We start from the raw sequence: 13926 nt of genomic DNA, 5'->3' as shown, positions 1-13926 counted from the left end.
CTGTACTTGGGACCAGACATGACAGCAAGCTTTCTGCAAGGGAGCTCTGAGGAATACCAGTCACAGAGTCCTACTGGTAAGTATTCAACACATCCAAAAAGGCCTAGTTAAAATAAATTAGGTTTCAGCCATTTTCTGGAGTATTATGGAGTTGTTTTTTGTTTTGTTTTGTTTTGTTTTTAAATATTTTATTTATTTATTTGACAGGCAGAGATCACAAGTAGGCAGAGAGGCAGGCAGAGAGAGAGAGAGGAGGAAGCAGATTCCCCGCTGAGCAGAGAGCCCGATGTGGGGCTTGATCCCAGGACCCTGAGATCATGACTTGAGCCGAAGGCAGAGGATTTAACCACTGAGCCACCCAGGTGCCCCTGTTTTTTTTTTTTTTTTTTAAAAGGGGAGTGGGGGGAAGGGGAACTTTTGGGCATCTGTCCCAGAGTCACACTTGGCAGAACTATTTAATAAGGATCAATTACAGCAAAAGTCTATTAGCAACCCAAGTGTTCTCAAACAGGGAGAATGACTGAAAAAACCAAGATAAATCCACATAACAACATACTATGCAACTGTAAAAAGAAATGAGGGATGGGGGTGCCTGGGAGGCTCAGTCAGTTAAGCATCTGCCTTCAGCTCAGTTTGTGATCCCAGGAGAGTCCCACGTCTGATTCCCTGATCAGTGGGAGCTTGCTTCTCTCTCTCCTCCCCATTCATGCTCTCTCTCGCTATCTCTGTTTCTCTTTCTCAAATAAATAAAATCTTTAAAAAAATGAGGGATGAATAAAAGGAAAATCTCTATACATTGATTAACAATAGATTCCAACATATACTAACTGAAAACATGCAAAGTGGGAGTCAATGTTTACTGCATCCTCCCTTTTTACAAAAGAGAAATACATATAGGGGCACCTGGGTGGCTCAGTGGGTTAAAGCCTCTGTCTTCACTTCAGGTCATGATCCCAGGATCCTAGGATCAAGCCCTGCATCAGGCTCTCTACTCAGCAGGGAGCCTGCTTCCCTTCCTCTCTCTCTGCCTGCCTCTCTGTCTACTTGTGATCTCTGTCTGTCAAATAAATAAAATCTTTTAAAAAAAAGAGAGATACATATAGATATAGACACACATGTATATCTATATCTACATACATATTTAAAAATGAAAAGAGAAAAACCAGAAGAAGAGGGGAAACAGTAAAATAAATCTGGTGGGTCTCGATGTATTATCATAAAAAGCTATCTACGATAACCTATGTCATCACAGAATACATTAATTCAATCTATTTTTGTCAAGTTTGTGTATGTAGATACACTATGAACTGGGTCTGTTTTCTTTACTATAAAAGAGGGACAGGCGCCTGGGTGGCTCAGTAGGTTGAGTGTCTGCCTTCAGCTCAGGTCATGATCCCAGGATCCCACGATGAAGCCCCACATTGGGCTCCCTGCTCAGTGCGGAGCGTGCTTCTCCCTCTGACCCTCCCTCCTCTCATGCTCGCTCTCTCTTTCAAATAAATAAATAAAATCTCAGGGGCACCTGGGTGGCTCAGTGGGTTAAAGCCTCTGCCTTCAGGGCGCCTGGGTGGCTCAGTGGCTTAAGCCTCTGCCTTCGGCTCAGGTCATGATCTCAGGGTCCTGGGATCGAGTTCCGCATCGGGCTCTCTGCTCGGCAGGGAGCCTGCTTCCTCCTCCTCCTCTCTCTACCTGCTTCTTTGCCTACCTGTGATCTCTCTCTGTCAAATAAATAAATAAAATCTTTAAAAAAAAAAAAAAAAAGCCTCTGCCTTCAGCTCAGGTCATGACCCCAGGGTTCTGGGATCAAGCCCCACATTGGCTCTCTGCTTAGCAGGAAGCCTGCTTCCTCCTCTCTCTCTCTCTCTCTCTGCCTGCCTCTCTGCCTACCTGTGATCTCTGTCAAATAAATAAATAAAATCTTAATAAATAAATAAATAAAATCTCAAAACAAAACCAAAAAACAGGGACGGCAACAATGTTTAACTCCCAGGACTTTTCTGAGGAGTAGATGAGTTAGTATGCAAAATAAACACAAGATAAGTACAGCTACTATTTTTATGTGCCCCTGAAAAGATCTGAAGGATGTTGCATAAACCATTAACAATTTGAGGAGGCTGAAAAAGATGCACCTTTTAAAAGGAACATAAGGGACACCTGTGTGGTTCAGTAGGTTAAAGTCTCTGCCTTCAGCTCAGTTCATGATCAAAGGGTCCTGGATTGAGCCCCACATCAGGCTCTCTGCTCAGCAGGGAGCCTGCTTCCCCCTTCTCTCGGTCTGCCTCTCTGCCTACTTGTGATCTCTGTCTGTCAAATAAGTAAATAAAATCTTTTTAAAAAATAAATAAAAATAAAGGAATGTAATATATTGCAATACAGTAGTTATTCACCAGATGTCTGCTAAATGAATGAGTATCCAGCAGCTTCCTTCCTAGACTCCCTGCCACCTGTCACAGTCACATCTTGTTTAGCATCAAAGCCTTCATCCTCACCAAGGCCTAGGAGACCTTATATGAGTGGCCCCTTCTACCTCTGCCCTCACTTTCCTCTCAGGTCTCTGCACTCCAGCTTTTCCCTCACTACCCTATTTCTTTCTTTCTTTTTCTTTTTTCCACTACCCTATTTCAAACGTCAATTCCTTCTTCCTCTCCATCTGTGTTACTCTATTTTTCTGCACAGCATTTATTACCATCAGCATACTACAAATTTATAAGCTCTGTGAAGGCCAAGATTTGCATGTGTCTGTTCACTTTCTAGACTTCCAGCATGGAACAGCACCTGGCACCGAGTTAGTGCTCAGTAAATATCTGAATGAATGCCAAAGGGCTTCCCCAATCACTGGACTTACTATCCCCGCCCTTTGGCTCTAAAACGCTTGAAAAATTATAGCTAATATTTATGTGCTAAGCACAATTCTAACACACATGTTAACTTATTTAAAGCTCCCAACACCAACTCTTGGAGGCAGTTACTATTTTTTTTTTTTTTTAAGATTTTATTTATTTGACAGAGAGAAATCACAAGTAGGCAGAGAGGCAGGCAGAGAGAGAGGGGGAAGCAGGCTCCCTGCCGAGCAGAGAGCCCAATGCGGGACTCGATCCCAGGACTCTGAGATCATGACCTGAGCCGAAGGCAGCGGCTTAACCCACTGAGCCACCCAGGCGCCCCGGAAGCAGTTACTATTTTTAATCTCCATTTTACAAATGAGGAAATTTGAAGGTAAGGGAGGTAAAGTCACTGGACCAAAGGCTCACAGCTTCTGAGACACAGACCCAGCAGTATGACTGCAGAGTCTATCCTCCTCACCACTAGGCAGTCCTGCCTCTCTGAAAGGATCGCCTTCTCCAGGACAGGTCTGTTCAAGCAAGCCAAGGGGCACAGTCACCTGACAACCAGCACACTGCAGTCCCTTATCAGAACATAATGAACCTTTTCATGATGAACTTTTCCAACCTTTCCACTCTTTCCATGACAATAACTGATTGAAATCTACCTTTTTTATTTTTTTAACCCTGTGTTCTTCCTCTTCTACTTTCTGGTTTATCCTTAAAAAAAAAAAAAAAGTATATGCACATTTCCTTTCTTTTGTAAAAAGGGAAGCATATGATTAGTAAAAAGGGAGCACATAATTAGCACCGCCTTCTCTTTTGTTTTCACTTAATATTTTCTGGAGCCCACTCTCTATATCAACGTAGAGACATTTTCTTCATTCCCTTCCCCCAACCCCCCTTTAATAGTTGCATAGTATTTTATTATGTAGGTATTACCAGCTTTTTTTCTGCCAGCCTCCCTATTGAAGAACATCTGGGAGTGCTTGCAGTCTTTTTGCGATTACCGACCATCACTGTTTCCCCTTCCCTCCTGGTGTATTCCTTATGGAGTCCCACTGCCCCACTCCCATCTGGGAGTATGACGACTCCCCTCACACAGGAAGTAACCCCAGGAGTATCTTTCACTCATGCAACGAACATTAACCGGGCATCTTCAGTGCGACCAGCGCTGTGCTGGGAACACATTCTCTAAGTCCCTGTCTCCGTGGACCTCACGGCCAAGCATCTAATCGAAAAACCTCACAAATAAAGGTCCAATGATAAATCAGACCACATGTGACATGAAGGAAAGGAACAGGGACCTATGAGAGGGTTTAACAGGCGGATTTCGGGACGGAAGGCGGGAAAGCAGGCCTTCGCAGAGGAAGTGACGTTGATGCACAGACCCGAAAGATGAATGGGAGTTAGCCAGGCAGAATGGGTAAAAGGATGTTGCGGGCAAAGGAGACAGCATGTGCAAAAATCCTGAGGCGGGAAGGCGCATGGCGAGTTTGAGGAACCGGAAGGCCAGTGCAGCTGTGCGAAGTGGGGAACGAGCAGAGAGGCCGAGCTGGGGCCGGAGGGGCGGACGCGCCTTAGGGGCCACGTTGGAACTTTGCCCTGAGGGCACTGGAGAGCCACGGGTGGGTCCTGAGCTGGGGAAGAAACCGGGGTCCCGAACGTCACTGCTCCTCTTTCCTCACAGCGCCCCAACCCGCCGGCCAGCGCCCCTGCCGCCTCAGGGTCCCTCCTCCCTTCGTTCCCGGGCCCCCACTCCGCCCCCCGCTCACCGCGGCGCCGGCCTCCGTCCCCCTCGCGCCCCCTCAGCAGCGCCTCCTCACAGACGCCGCCGTCGCCATCTTCCGTTCGCCGCCGGGACACTGCGCACGCGCCGCGCACACAGGGCCGCCGGGAAATGGAGTCCACACTGCGGCCCGACCCCGCCCCTACCTCCTGCAACGCGAGAGGTCTTCCACCCTCCCCCAGACGACGCCGGGGCGTCCTTCATTTCCGGCCTCTGATTGCCATGCCTTAAGGGAAATGTAGTCCCTTAGCGGAGGCATTGGACGGAAAGGGAGGTAGAGGCTTCTGGGAAATGGAGTTCTTGGTAGTTCTGAGTCCTGGACGGCTAGTGTTAGAGCGGGCGGAGAGTCTGGGCGGCAAAGCTCCGAGGACCTGGAGGTGGTCTGTTGCCCCAGTGGAGCCTAAGCAGAGTCCTCGATCCCGTACACTTTAGGTCCTGACCGTTTACGCAGTCTGGAGCCTTTCCAGCTGTCGGAAGCTTCAGTCTTCCAGTCCGTCCAATGGGAACGTGGGTTCGAGGGTCTCTTGCAGTCCTTATGGTAGCATATACTGACCTCTGGAGTCCACAGCGCTCTGAGGCCCTTCTCCTCCGCCGCGGTCATGCTGGGCTCTGGCCATTCGCCCTCTTCTGTCGAGAAGATGAAGCCCGATGGGGTAGAAGAGCCCCAGAGTTCTGCCCTTGGGGCCTTTAGCCTTGGCAGTGTTGCGCACCCGTCGCTCCCTCTCTTCAGCCACCTCCAGCTCTCGTGGCCCCGGGCTGCGGCTCCCGGCGCCTGAGGTCTGTCTCCGCTTAATCCCGCAGGGGGCGCCCCAGTCCGAGCGCGCCGCCCTCGGGGAGGCGGGAGGGGAGCCCGGGGCGTGCGAGGGCGGGGGGTGGGGGTGTCCCAGCTATAAAGCGTGGCCGCCTCCCGCGGCGCCCAGGACGGCTGGGACCCCGGGCGGTCGGACGGGCGGGCACCGGTCGCAATTCAGGCGGTGCCGGCTGAGAGATTTGAAGCGCTCGGTTCCCCCCGGGCCGGAGCGGGGGCGGGAGGGGGCGCAGGCCCGGGGGATGCTGGGCTCGGTGAAGATGGAGGCCCATGACCTGGCCGAGTGGAGCTACTACCCGGAGGCGGGCGAGGTGTGTCCTCGGGGATGGCGGAGCGGGAAGTGGGGGGCATGAATCAGGGTGCGAGCATGAATGGGGGCAAGGACGGAGTGTGGGAGTCCAATGGGAGCCCCAGCTACAGTTGAGGAGCGGAGGAACTACAGACACGCAGACCAGGTGTAGGAGTCCGGGATGGGGTACGAGGCGTGGGAGTGCGGTTTAGGCTGGTTGGAGCGAAGGCTCAAACGGAAAAATTTAGGCAAGGGGCAGCTCATAGTTTAAACGTGAAGACTGGGTGTTGAGGACCCCAAATCCAAGGGATTAAAATGAAAAACAAAACAAAAACAAAGATAGAAATCCGAGTTCCAGGTTAGGGGATAGAGCTGGGGGATTGGGAGGTGGGGTTCCAAGGCGGGAGGAGCGGGGTTGGGGGGAGGCCGGAGCTAAGAGATGGGAGAAAAGGTTCACCATTAAGGAAAGTCTGAGGTGGGAGCTCAGGGGTGGAATATAGTTAAAGATGGGGCTTCTGGGTAGAAATCAGTGTTGGGGTTGTGCGTGCGGTAAGCATCTCCGGGGTGATGATCTAAGAGTCAGAAATAGGGATTGGTGCTCAAAGTTAAGGGATGGAGGTGCCCAGAGATGAAACATGGTTTGGGAGCCTGGAATCACAGGTGGGTGAGAGCTGGGGCTCAGAGAGATGGGGGCCCAGATGGGGTCAGAGTTGGGAACCTGAGAGCAGATGTGAGCAAGGGCATTGTCAGGAGAGGGGTCCGTCTCCGCCCCCCATCTCTATTCAGGACCCTTACCCCTCCTGACTGAACTTCAGTGGTTTAATTGTTTTTAGAGACCCTCAGCAGGGATACTCAGAGGCTGGAGGGTTTCAGATTTCACACCCCTGCCTTCCAGTAATCTCCAGTAATTGCTAATGTCCTCACTTGTCCCATCTCTGACAAGGCTGCCCTTGGAGTAGGGGGCAGGGTGTATCTTAATTCCTGTACCTCCGCAGAGGGAAAGTCCTTCCCCAGTTCTAACTCCCATTCCCACTACTACAAGGGCTCCTCTTTAGCTTGTTCTTTCTATAGTCAAGATTGTGAAATGGCAGAGGGAGGGGTCCCAGTAGGAGGGTTATGGGGGTCTGGACATTTGGGTTCTTAACCTGGAAGGAGACTTTGGGTTTCAGGTCGCAGAGGGACTGGAATGTGTGAGATCTCCAAGGATTCTGAGATCTGGGGGTTTACAAGGAGCCCCACCATGCCTGAATTCTGGGTCTGGGGTTTGAAGCTTGGGCTGGGACTCCTGGTTCCCCAGGACTGCAGGGCTTGGCAGAGTGCCCAGGAGGGGCCAGTCTTGGGGCTGTGGAGGTGTGAGGTGCACGTGGGATGGGGCAGGCTGACCAGGGAAGGGACTGGGAGTGCTGAGAGTTGGAGGTGTCACTTGTACAGTGGGGAAGGCAGAAAACGGGTGGGAAGTGGAAGCGTTCGCAGGTAGTGCTGGCCGGTGGGGGGGTGGGGGGGTGCCCCAGCCGAGAGAGTTCAGAGTCTAGGGACATGATTGAAGAAGACCCAACTACAGATCTATGTTTGGGGGGAGCACATCTTTAAGAAGAAAGTTGTATTGGTCTATAATGGAGGAGTTGCTATGAGGGCACAGTCTGAAGTTTAAGAACTTGCATGGAAACTGTCAGAAATTGAGGGACAGTCTAGAGATGATTAGTATTTGGGGGCATATTTTGGAAGAGTTAACATATAGGGGGCCGGAAATGGAAATACAGTGTCCCCAGCCTTCCCATGCACTGAGCCACCTCCTCCCCCCGGTCAGAACAATAGGGAAAGAAACATCTGCACTCATTCAGCAACTAAGAACTAAGAGGGTCCCCAAACTGCTTCTTGCTCACAGCACCCTCCTGCTGGGGTGATTGACACCCCTGGTCAGGCTCCCTGTCAGGAAGGAAATTGGAAAGTTAGCACCCTGGGGTGTCCCCACTGACCTCCAATTTTCACAGATCAGCTGGTCCAAGTTCTCCCCCCTTTTAGAGATGGGAACTCAGAAGCCACTCCAAGTGTGTGTGCGTGGGGAAGGGGGAGCTGCTGGAGGATCTGGAGGATCTGGACTGGGACTGGGACTGGGACTAGAAACTAGGCTTCTGGCTTCACATGGCCTTCCTATGCTCCCTGTCACACCCTCTCCCCAGAGACAATAAGGAAATGAAGAGAGAGAAATTCCAGCCTCTTGGGATAGGGGTGCCGGTCCCCTGAGGGCTTCCCCCCAATCTCAGCCCCGCCCTGGCAGGGGAGATCCGGCTCACACCCGGACACTGGGGGTTCATCCCAGCCCTGGGGCGTGGGAAAGCCAAGGGTGGATTAGGGCAGCTGGAGTGCTTGAGGTCAGACCTCAAGGAGGACTTCCGGATGGGTGGGGACTCAGAAAAGGAGAGTCCTGGGGTCCCAGTCAATCTTCCTTTGTGATCCAGAGGAGCCTCATGGAGTTGGAGAATTGGAGTGGGGGTTGCAGAGGGATTTAGGAGCTCTCTGAGTCCATTGCCTTCCTTCAGCTCTTAAGGACGCACTTCCCTTATCCTGGGGAGGGGGCAGAATCAGCCAAGGTGGTGGTGGGGACATCAATGCATGGAGAAGGGGTACCTGTGACTCCAGTTTCAATGGGAGGCTTCTGGGAAGATGATGCTGAAGCAATGAGACAGAGGGACAGATACGTGCTGGGGGGAAAGAGACGTGGCCCAGGAGTGGGGCAGAGAGAGATAGGGTGGGGGGAGAGTCACAAGGAGGGAAAGACTGGGGGGGATTGGGGAAAGAGGAGAGAGAGACAGGAGAAGGAGGGGAAGACAGAGGGGCAAGAAAGAGACGGGGAGAGACAGGGATGGCGGGGAGAGACAGGGATGGCGGAGAGGAAGCTTGGATGGAGACTGGGAGTAGAGAGGAGGAGCAGGGAGGTACTGAAACAGGGAAGGAGGTGGACAGTCACACGTGGAACCAGATGGGAGAGTCAGAGACCAGAGATGGAGATGAAAGAAAAGTGCGTGAGAGAGAGTTTCTCTGCCTGCACTCAGACGAGAGTTGGTTGCCACCTGTCCCTGAGTCTCTGAGTGACCCCGGCCATTCCCTTCTCTCTCATGACCTTGGGACCTGCAGATCCTTACAGTGACAGGGGACAAGACAGGACCCACTGACCCACAGCAAGGGCGGCTCCTGCTGGAAAGATAGCTGTACCCATCCACCCACCCCACCCCACCCCACCCCCGCGTGGGGAGGGAGCAGGGCACACGGAGGGGGAGGGGAGGGGAGGGGGGAAGCCATTGTCGGACTGAGGGAGGGGGATGGTGGACAGTGGGCTGAACCGGTAAACAAGCACCGGGAGGGAGAAATCACCACCCATCATGCTTTCTGTTCTCTGCGTTTTCTCTCCTTCATTTCCTGCTAGACTATCAGGTCTGTGAGGATCGCTGTTCCTGTCTTGCTTTTGTTTTGTGATCCAGAGCCCTGGTCTGGAGCCAGAATGCATAAATCAGAATCCCAGTTCTGCCCCTTTCTTACTGTGTGACCCTGGACAACCTCTCTGGGCCCCAGCTTGCTCAGTTAAACAGTGCGTGTCGTCACAGCGCAATTGTAAAGGTTGAAATGGAGACCTTTTCCTGTGAAGTGCTCGGAGCAGTGCTTGGCACTACGTAGGGGGACCATATAGATATTGGTTGAATGGATGAAAGAGAGAGAGAGGGTTACTTAGAGAGACCTAGCCATGTCTACTGTATTTCAGTGAGCTAAGATGCACATTTTTCATTAGAACATTTCTGAAAATGGCATGGGTTTTACAATCAATGGTGTCTAGGACTGGCTGTTTTTTTTGCCCGCCTTACTGGTATCATTCTTACTGGTACTTAAAATAATATTACAGCTTACAAATAGCGATGCCTTAGATATAATGATACATGGGAAAGAGATGAAGTAGATGAAGCTGAAACATGTGATTTCTGATACTGAAACATTAAAAAATTTTTTTCTTTAAGTTTTATTTATTTAAGTAACCTTTACACCCAACGTGGGGCTCCAACTCATGAACCCGAGATCAAGAGTCAGTGGGTTCTTCTGACTGAGCCAACCAGGTGTCCTCCCCCCCGCCCATCCTGAAACATTTTTGGCCTCTAACAGCTATAATTCTATAACCTGACAGGGTGATAGAGCATACCCAAATAGAGGGTATGGTTAGATAAGAGAGGAATTTTTTATTTTTTCGGTTTCAGGACCTCTATTTTTTTTTTTTTTTAAGATTTTATTTATTTGACAGAGAGAGATCACAAGTAGGCAGGGGAGGGGGAAGCAGGCTCCCCGCTGAGCAGAGAGCCTGATACGGGGCTCAATCCCAGGACCCTGAGATCATGACCTGAGTTGAAGGCAGAAGCTTTAACCCACTGAACCACCCAGGCGCCCCAAATACTATGTTTTTATTAATAACTATATTTCCAGGGGCCCCTGGCTGGTTCAGTCGATAGAGCAGGCAACTCTTGATCTCAGGGTTGTGAGTTCAAGCCCCACGTTGGGCATGGAGCCTATTCAAAAAAAAATAAAAAGGGGCGCCTGGGTGGCTCAGTGGGTTAAAGCCTCTGCCTTCGGCTAAGGTCATGATCCCAGGGTCCTGGAATCGAGCCCTGTATCGGGCTCTCTGCTCAGCAGGGAGCCTGCTTCCTTCTCCCTCTCTGCCTACTTGTGATTTCCGTCTGTCAAATAAATAAAATCTTTTAAAAAAATAAATAAAAATAAAAACTAAAACAGAATAACTATATTTCAAAACGTTTAGTGAGAGAGTGACACTGTTACACTTTTGGCAAATCTCTTCAGTGTCTGGTTCAATAGGAGACAGCGGGGGGCGCCTGGGTGGCTCAGTGGGTTAAGCCGCTGCCTTCGGCTCAGGTCATGATCTCAGAGTCCTGGGATCGAGCCCCGCATCGGGCTCTCTGCTCAGCGGGGAGCCTGCTTCCCTCTCTCTCTCTCTGCCTGCCTCTCTGCCTACTTGTGATTTCTCTCTGTCAAATAAATAAATAAAATCTTTAAAAAAAAAAAAATAGGAGACAGCGGGATTCTTGTGGCAGGTTCTACATTTGGTCTGTTGCAATGTCCCGTGTCCGGTGGCCTCTGGAGAAGTCCACTGTAACTCCTGAGACATAGTGAAAAAGGCTAGTAATTTCCTAGCATTACAGGCAAATAGTTCTGACCTCCTGGACACCCTCAAAGGGTCTCGGAGACTCCCCAGGGTGCCCCAGACCCCTACTTAGATAACCACCTAAAGCATGAACTCCAGTATAGAGAGCTTGGGGGATGGAAGATGAGGTGCATTAGAATGGGGAAGAGAGAGAGACTTTTAGAGATAGCCATCTGCGGACACAGGAAAGGATGGGGGAGGGGACTTGTAGAAGGGGCAAGACAGACAGATGGACAGACACACAGTGGCGGACACACTGGTGGCCCTTTGCTGATCAGCAGAGTGGCGACTCACTGACCTCCCCCCATCTCTTTTTCTCTCCTTGCAGGTCTACTCGCCGGTTACCCCCGTGCCCACCATGGCCCCCCTCAACTCCTACATGAGCCTGAATCCTCTGAGTGCTCCCTACCCCCCCGGGGGGCTCCCTGCCTCTCCGCTGCCCTCAGGACCCCTGGCGCCCCCAGCGCCCGCAGCACCCCTGGGGCCCACCTTTCCGGGCCTGGGGGCTGGCGGCGGCAACGGCGGCAGCGGCTCAGGGTACGGGGGTTCGGGCCACGGGCTGGTGCATGGGAAGGAGATGCCGAAAGGCTACCGGCGGCCGCTGGCCCACGCCAAGCCGCCGTATTCCTACATCTCACTCATCACCATGGCCATCCAGCAGGCACCGGGCAAGATGCTGACCCTGAGCGAGATCTACCAGTGGATCATGGACCTCTTCCCCTACTACCGGGAGAACCAGCAGCGCTGGCAGAACTCCATCCGCCACTCCCTGTCTTTCAACGACTGCTTCGTCAAGGTGGCACGCTCCCCAGACAAGCCGGGCAAGGGCTCCTACTGGGCCCTGCACCCCAGCTCAGGGAACATGTTTGAGAACGGCTGCTACCTGCGTCGCCAGAAGCGCTTCAAGCTGGAGGAGAAGGTGAAGAAGGGGGCTGGCGGGACTTCCACCCCCAGGAACAGTGCAGGGCCGGCTGCCTCGGCCGCTGCCCCTGCTGCTACGGTCACCTCTCCCCCGCAGCCCCAGCCTCCACCCCCTGAGCCAGAGGCCCAGGCCGGGGAAGATGTGGGGGCTCTGGACTGTGGCTCACCCCCTTCCTCCTCACCCTACTTCACTGGCCTGGAGCTCCCCGGGGAGCTGAAGCTTGATGCCTCCTACAACTTCAATCACCCTTTCTCCATCAACAACCTGATGTCGGAACAGACGCCAGCACCTCCTAAGCTGGACATGGGGTTTGGGGGCTATGGGGTGGAGAGTGGGGAGCCTGGGGTCTACTACCAGGGTGTCTATTCCCGCTCTCTGCTTAACGCGTCCTAGCGGGGGTGTGGGAGCGTGGTGGGTGGGGTATGGCTATAGCTCACACCATCGGGCACTTGGGGCCTGATCCTCCTGGTAACACTTGACTCGCCCCGTCAGTTACCATCTTGTTTGGTCTATTACTGTGGTGGCTGCGGTGTCTGAGGGCATTGGATCCATCCTTTGGGTACTGTGATAACTGCCATTGACATCTTGGTGGGCCCACTGGGTTCTACCAAGACTGCCATGTTGATTGACGTTATTAGTCCATCCATTGGGTGCTCTGATGGCTGCTACCTGGGATGACATCTCAGTTGGCCCTTTGGACATGGTGATGGACATCCTCTTGGACGGGATGGTGATACCATTCCAGTGACATCTTCTTTGGCCCGTTGGATGCTGTGATCACTTCTTTTTTGGTTGACTTCTTGGCATACTGGAGGGCCAGTTGGCCATCATCCTGCATAACATCTTTTTTTGGGCACGTTGGGTGCTACGATGGCCACCATCTTGGTTGACTGACATAAACAGTGTACCATTGTGCACCGTGACAGCTGCCACAGCCCCTGGGTTGGCCACTGTCATCAACGTCTCTTTGGTGTGAGTTGAGTGAGGGATGGAGGTGAGGCTACTCCTTGTTTTTTTCTAGAGCCCATTCCCCCCTCTGGTCCAGGGGAAACCAGAAAGGACTGACTAGGGTATGGGGAATTTCTACTGAAGTCTGGTTCTTGCCTGGGAAGCGGGATACTGCCTGTGTTGGACCATTAAAGGCACTGTTTCTGCCTCTCACTGAATGTCTCTTTTCTTTGGAGGGCGGGCCCTATGGGGCTTGAACACCTGAATTGCCATGTCCCTGTCCCCTCTCCCGCCTGCCCCCAAGAGCTGGCTGCCTCTGGGGGAGGGGTTGGGGGAGGCATCGACCTGACCTTTGGCTCTTTGCTGTCCCTGACCCCAAGGACAGTTTGCTCACAGATAGCAGCCCCCGCAGCTCCCGGGCCAGGGCAGGGGGAGGTGGCTCTGCAATGACCAAGGCCATCTCCCCACCTCCACTCCCCAGACACACACCTCTAACTCTGAGGCCCAAGGAGCCCAGGGGCTGCTCTATTTTTGGTTAAGCTGGGGAGGAGGGGAAGGCACAAACAAGGTGTTAATTGAAGGAGATGGTGTGCCTATGCGTGTGTGTGTGTGTGTGTGTGTTGGGGGGGTGGGCCTCCATGGGTCATAGGATATCACTGTGCCCGCTGGGGTCTCTGTGGCCCTCCCATTGTTCCCTCTGGTTTGTATCCCTCCATTCTGTGGGTTTGTCCCACATTCTGGGTGCTTGCTACCTATCGGTGTCCTGGGATGTCTTACGGTTTTGTGTGTGTAGTTCTCTTTGTCCCCCTACCCCTGGGTCCTGGTGGGTCTCCCACTGTTAGGCACAGTTCTTCATGTCCATCTGTCTGCATACCCACCACCTCAAGGGGTCTGTGTGGGCCTCGATCCATGTTGCAAGCCTGCCTGTCACTGTGTGTTCTGTGTGCACCTCTGTTAGTCAGTATCCGCCTGTATGTTTCAAGTGTTTCAAAGGGTCTGTCAGCGCTTGGGTGTTACGCCTGTCACCTCTGCATGGAGGGTCGGCAGTCACTTCAGCAGGCAGGTGTGTGGGGAAAGAGCTCCATCCTCCTTGGGTGGCTGTGGGCCCCTAGGGTTAGCGTCTGGGTGTCTCTGAGGGGAACAGAGCTCTG

General features: G+C 52.4%; 2 protein-coding genes across 2 annotated transcripts in view; one reads left to right on the top strand and one right to left on the bottom strand.

The window, feature by feature from the left end:
- SYMPK (symplekin scaffold protein) overlaps nucleotides 1-4683 on the bottom strand; it is a 37602-nt gene extending 32919 nt beyond the window's left edge. Inside the window, exon 1 of the mRNA XM_044257080.1 lies at nucleotides 4598-4683. The gene's annotated coding sequence lies outside the window, so the exon portion shown is untranslated. The remainder of the gene's footprint in view (nucleotides 1-4597) is intronic.
- Nucleotides 4684-5644: 961 nt separating this feature from the next.
- FOXA3 (forkhead box A3) lies at nucleotides 5645-12947 on the top strand. Its single transcript, XM_044260543.1, has 2 exons — nucleotides 5645-5730; nucleotides 11234-12947. Exons 1-2 carry the CDS (start codon nucleotides 5662-5664, stop codon nucleotides 12218-12220), a joined length of 1056 nt encoding a protein of 351 aa, XP_044116478.1. The 5' UTR covers nucleotides 5645-5661; the 3' UTR covers nucleotides 12221-12947.
- Nucleotides 12948-13926: the final 979 nt, after the last annotated feature.

This window comes from Neovison vison, chromosome 7, assembly GCF_020171115.1.
Source record: "Neovison vison isolate M4711 chromosome 7, ASM_NN_V1, whole genome shotgun sequence".
In the NCBI taxonomy this organism is placed as follows: Eukaryota; Metazoa; Chordata; class Mammalia; order Carnivora; family Mustelidae; genus Neogale; species Neogale vison.
The sequence above is the reverse complement of the archived record's forward strand: the minus strand, read 5'-3'. Positions and strand labels throughout refer to the sequence as shown.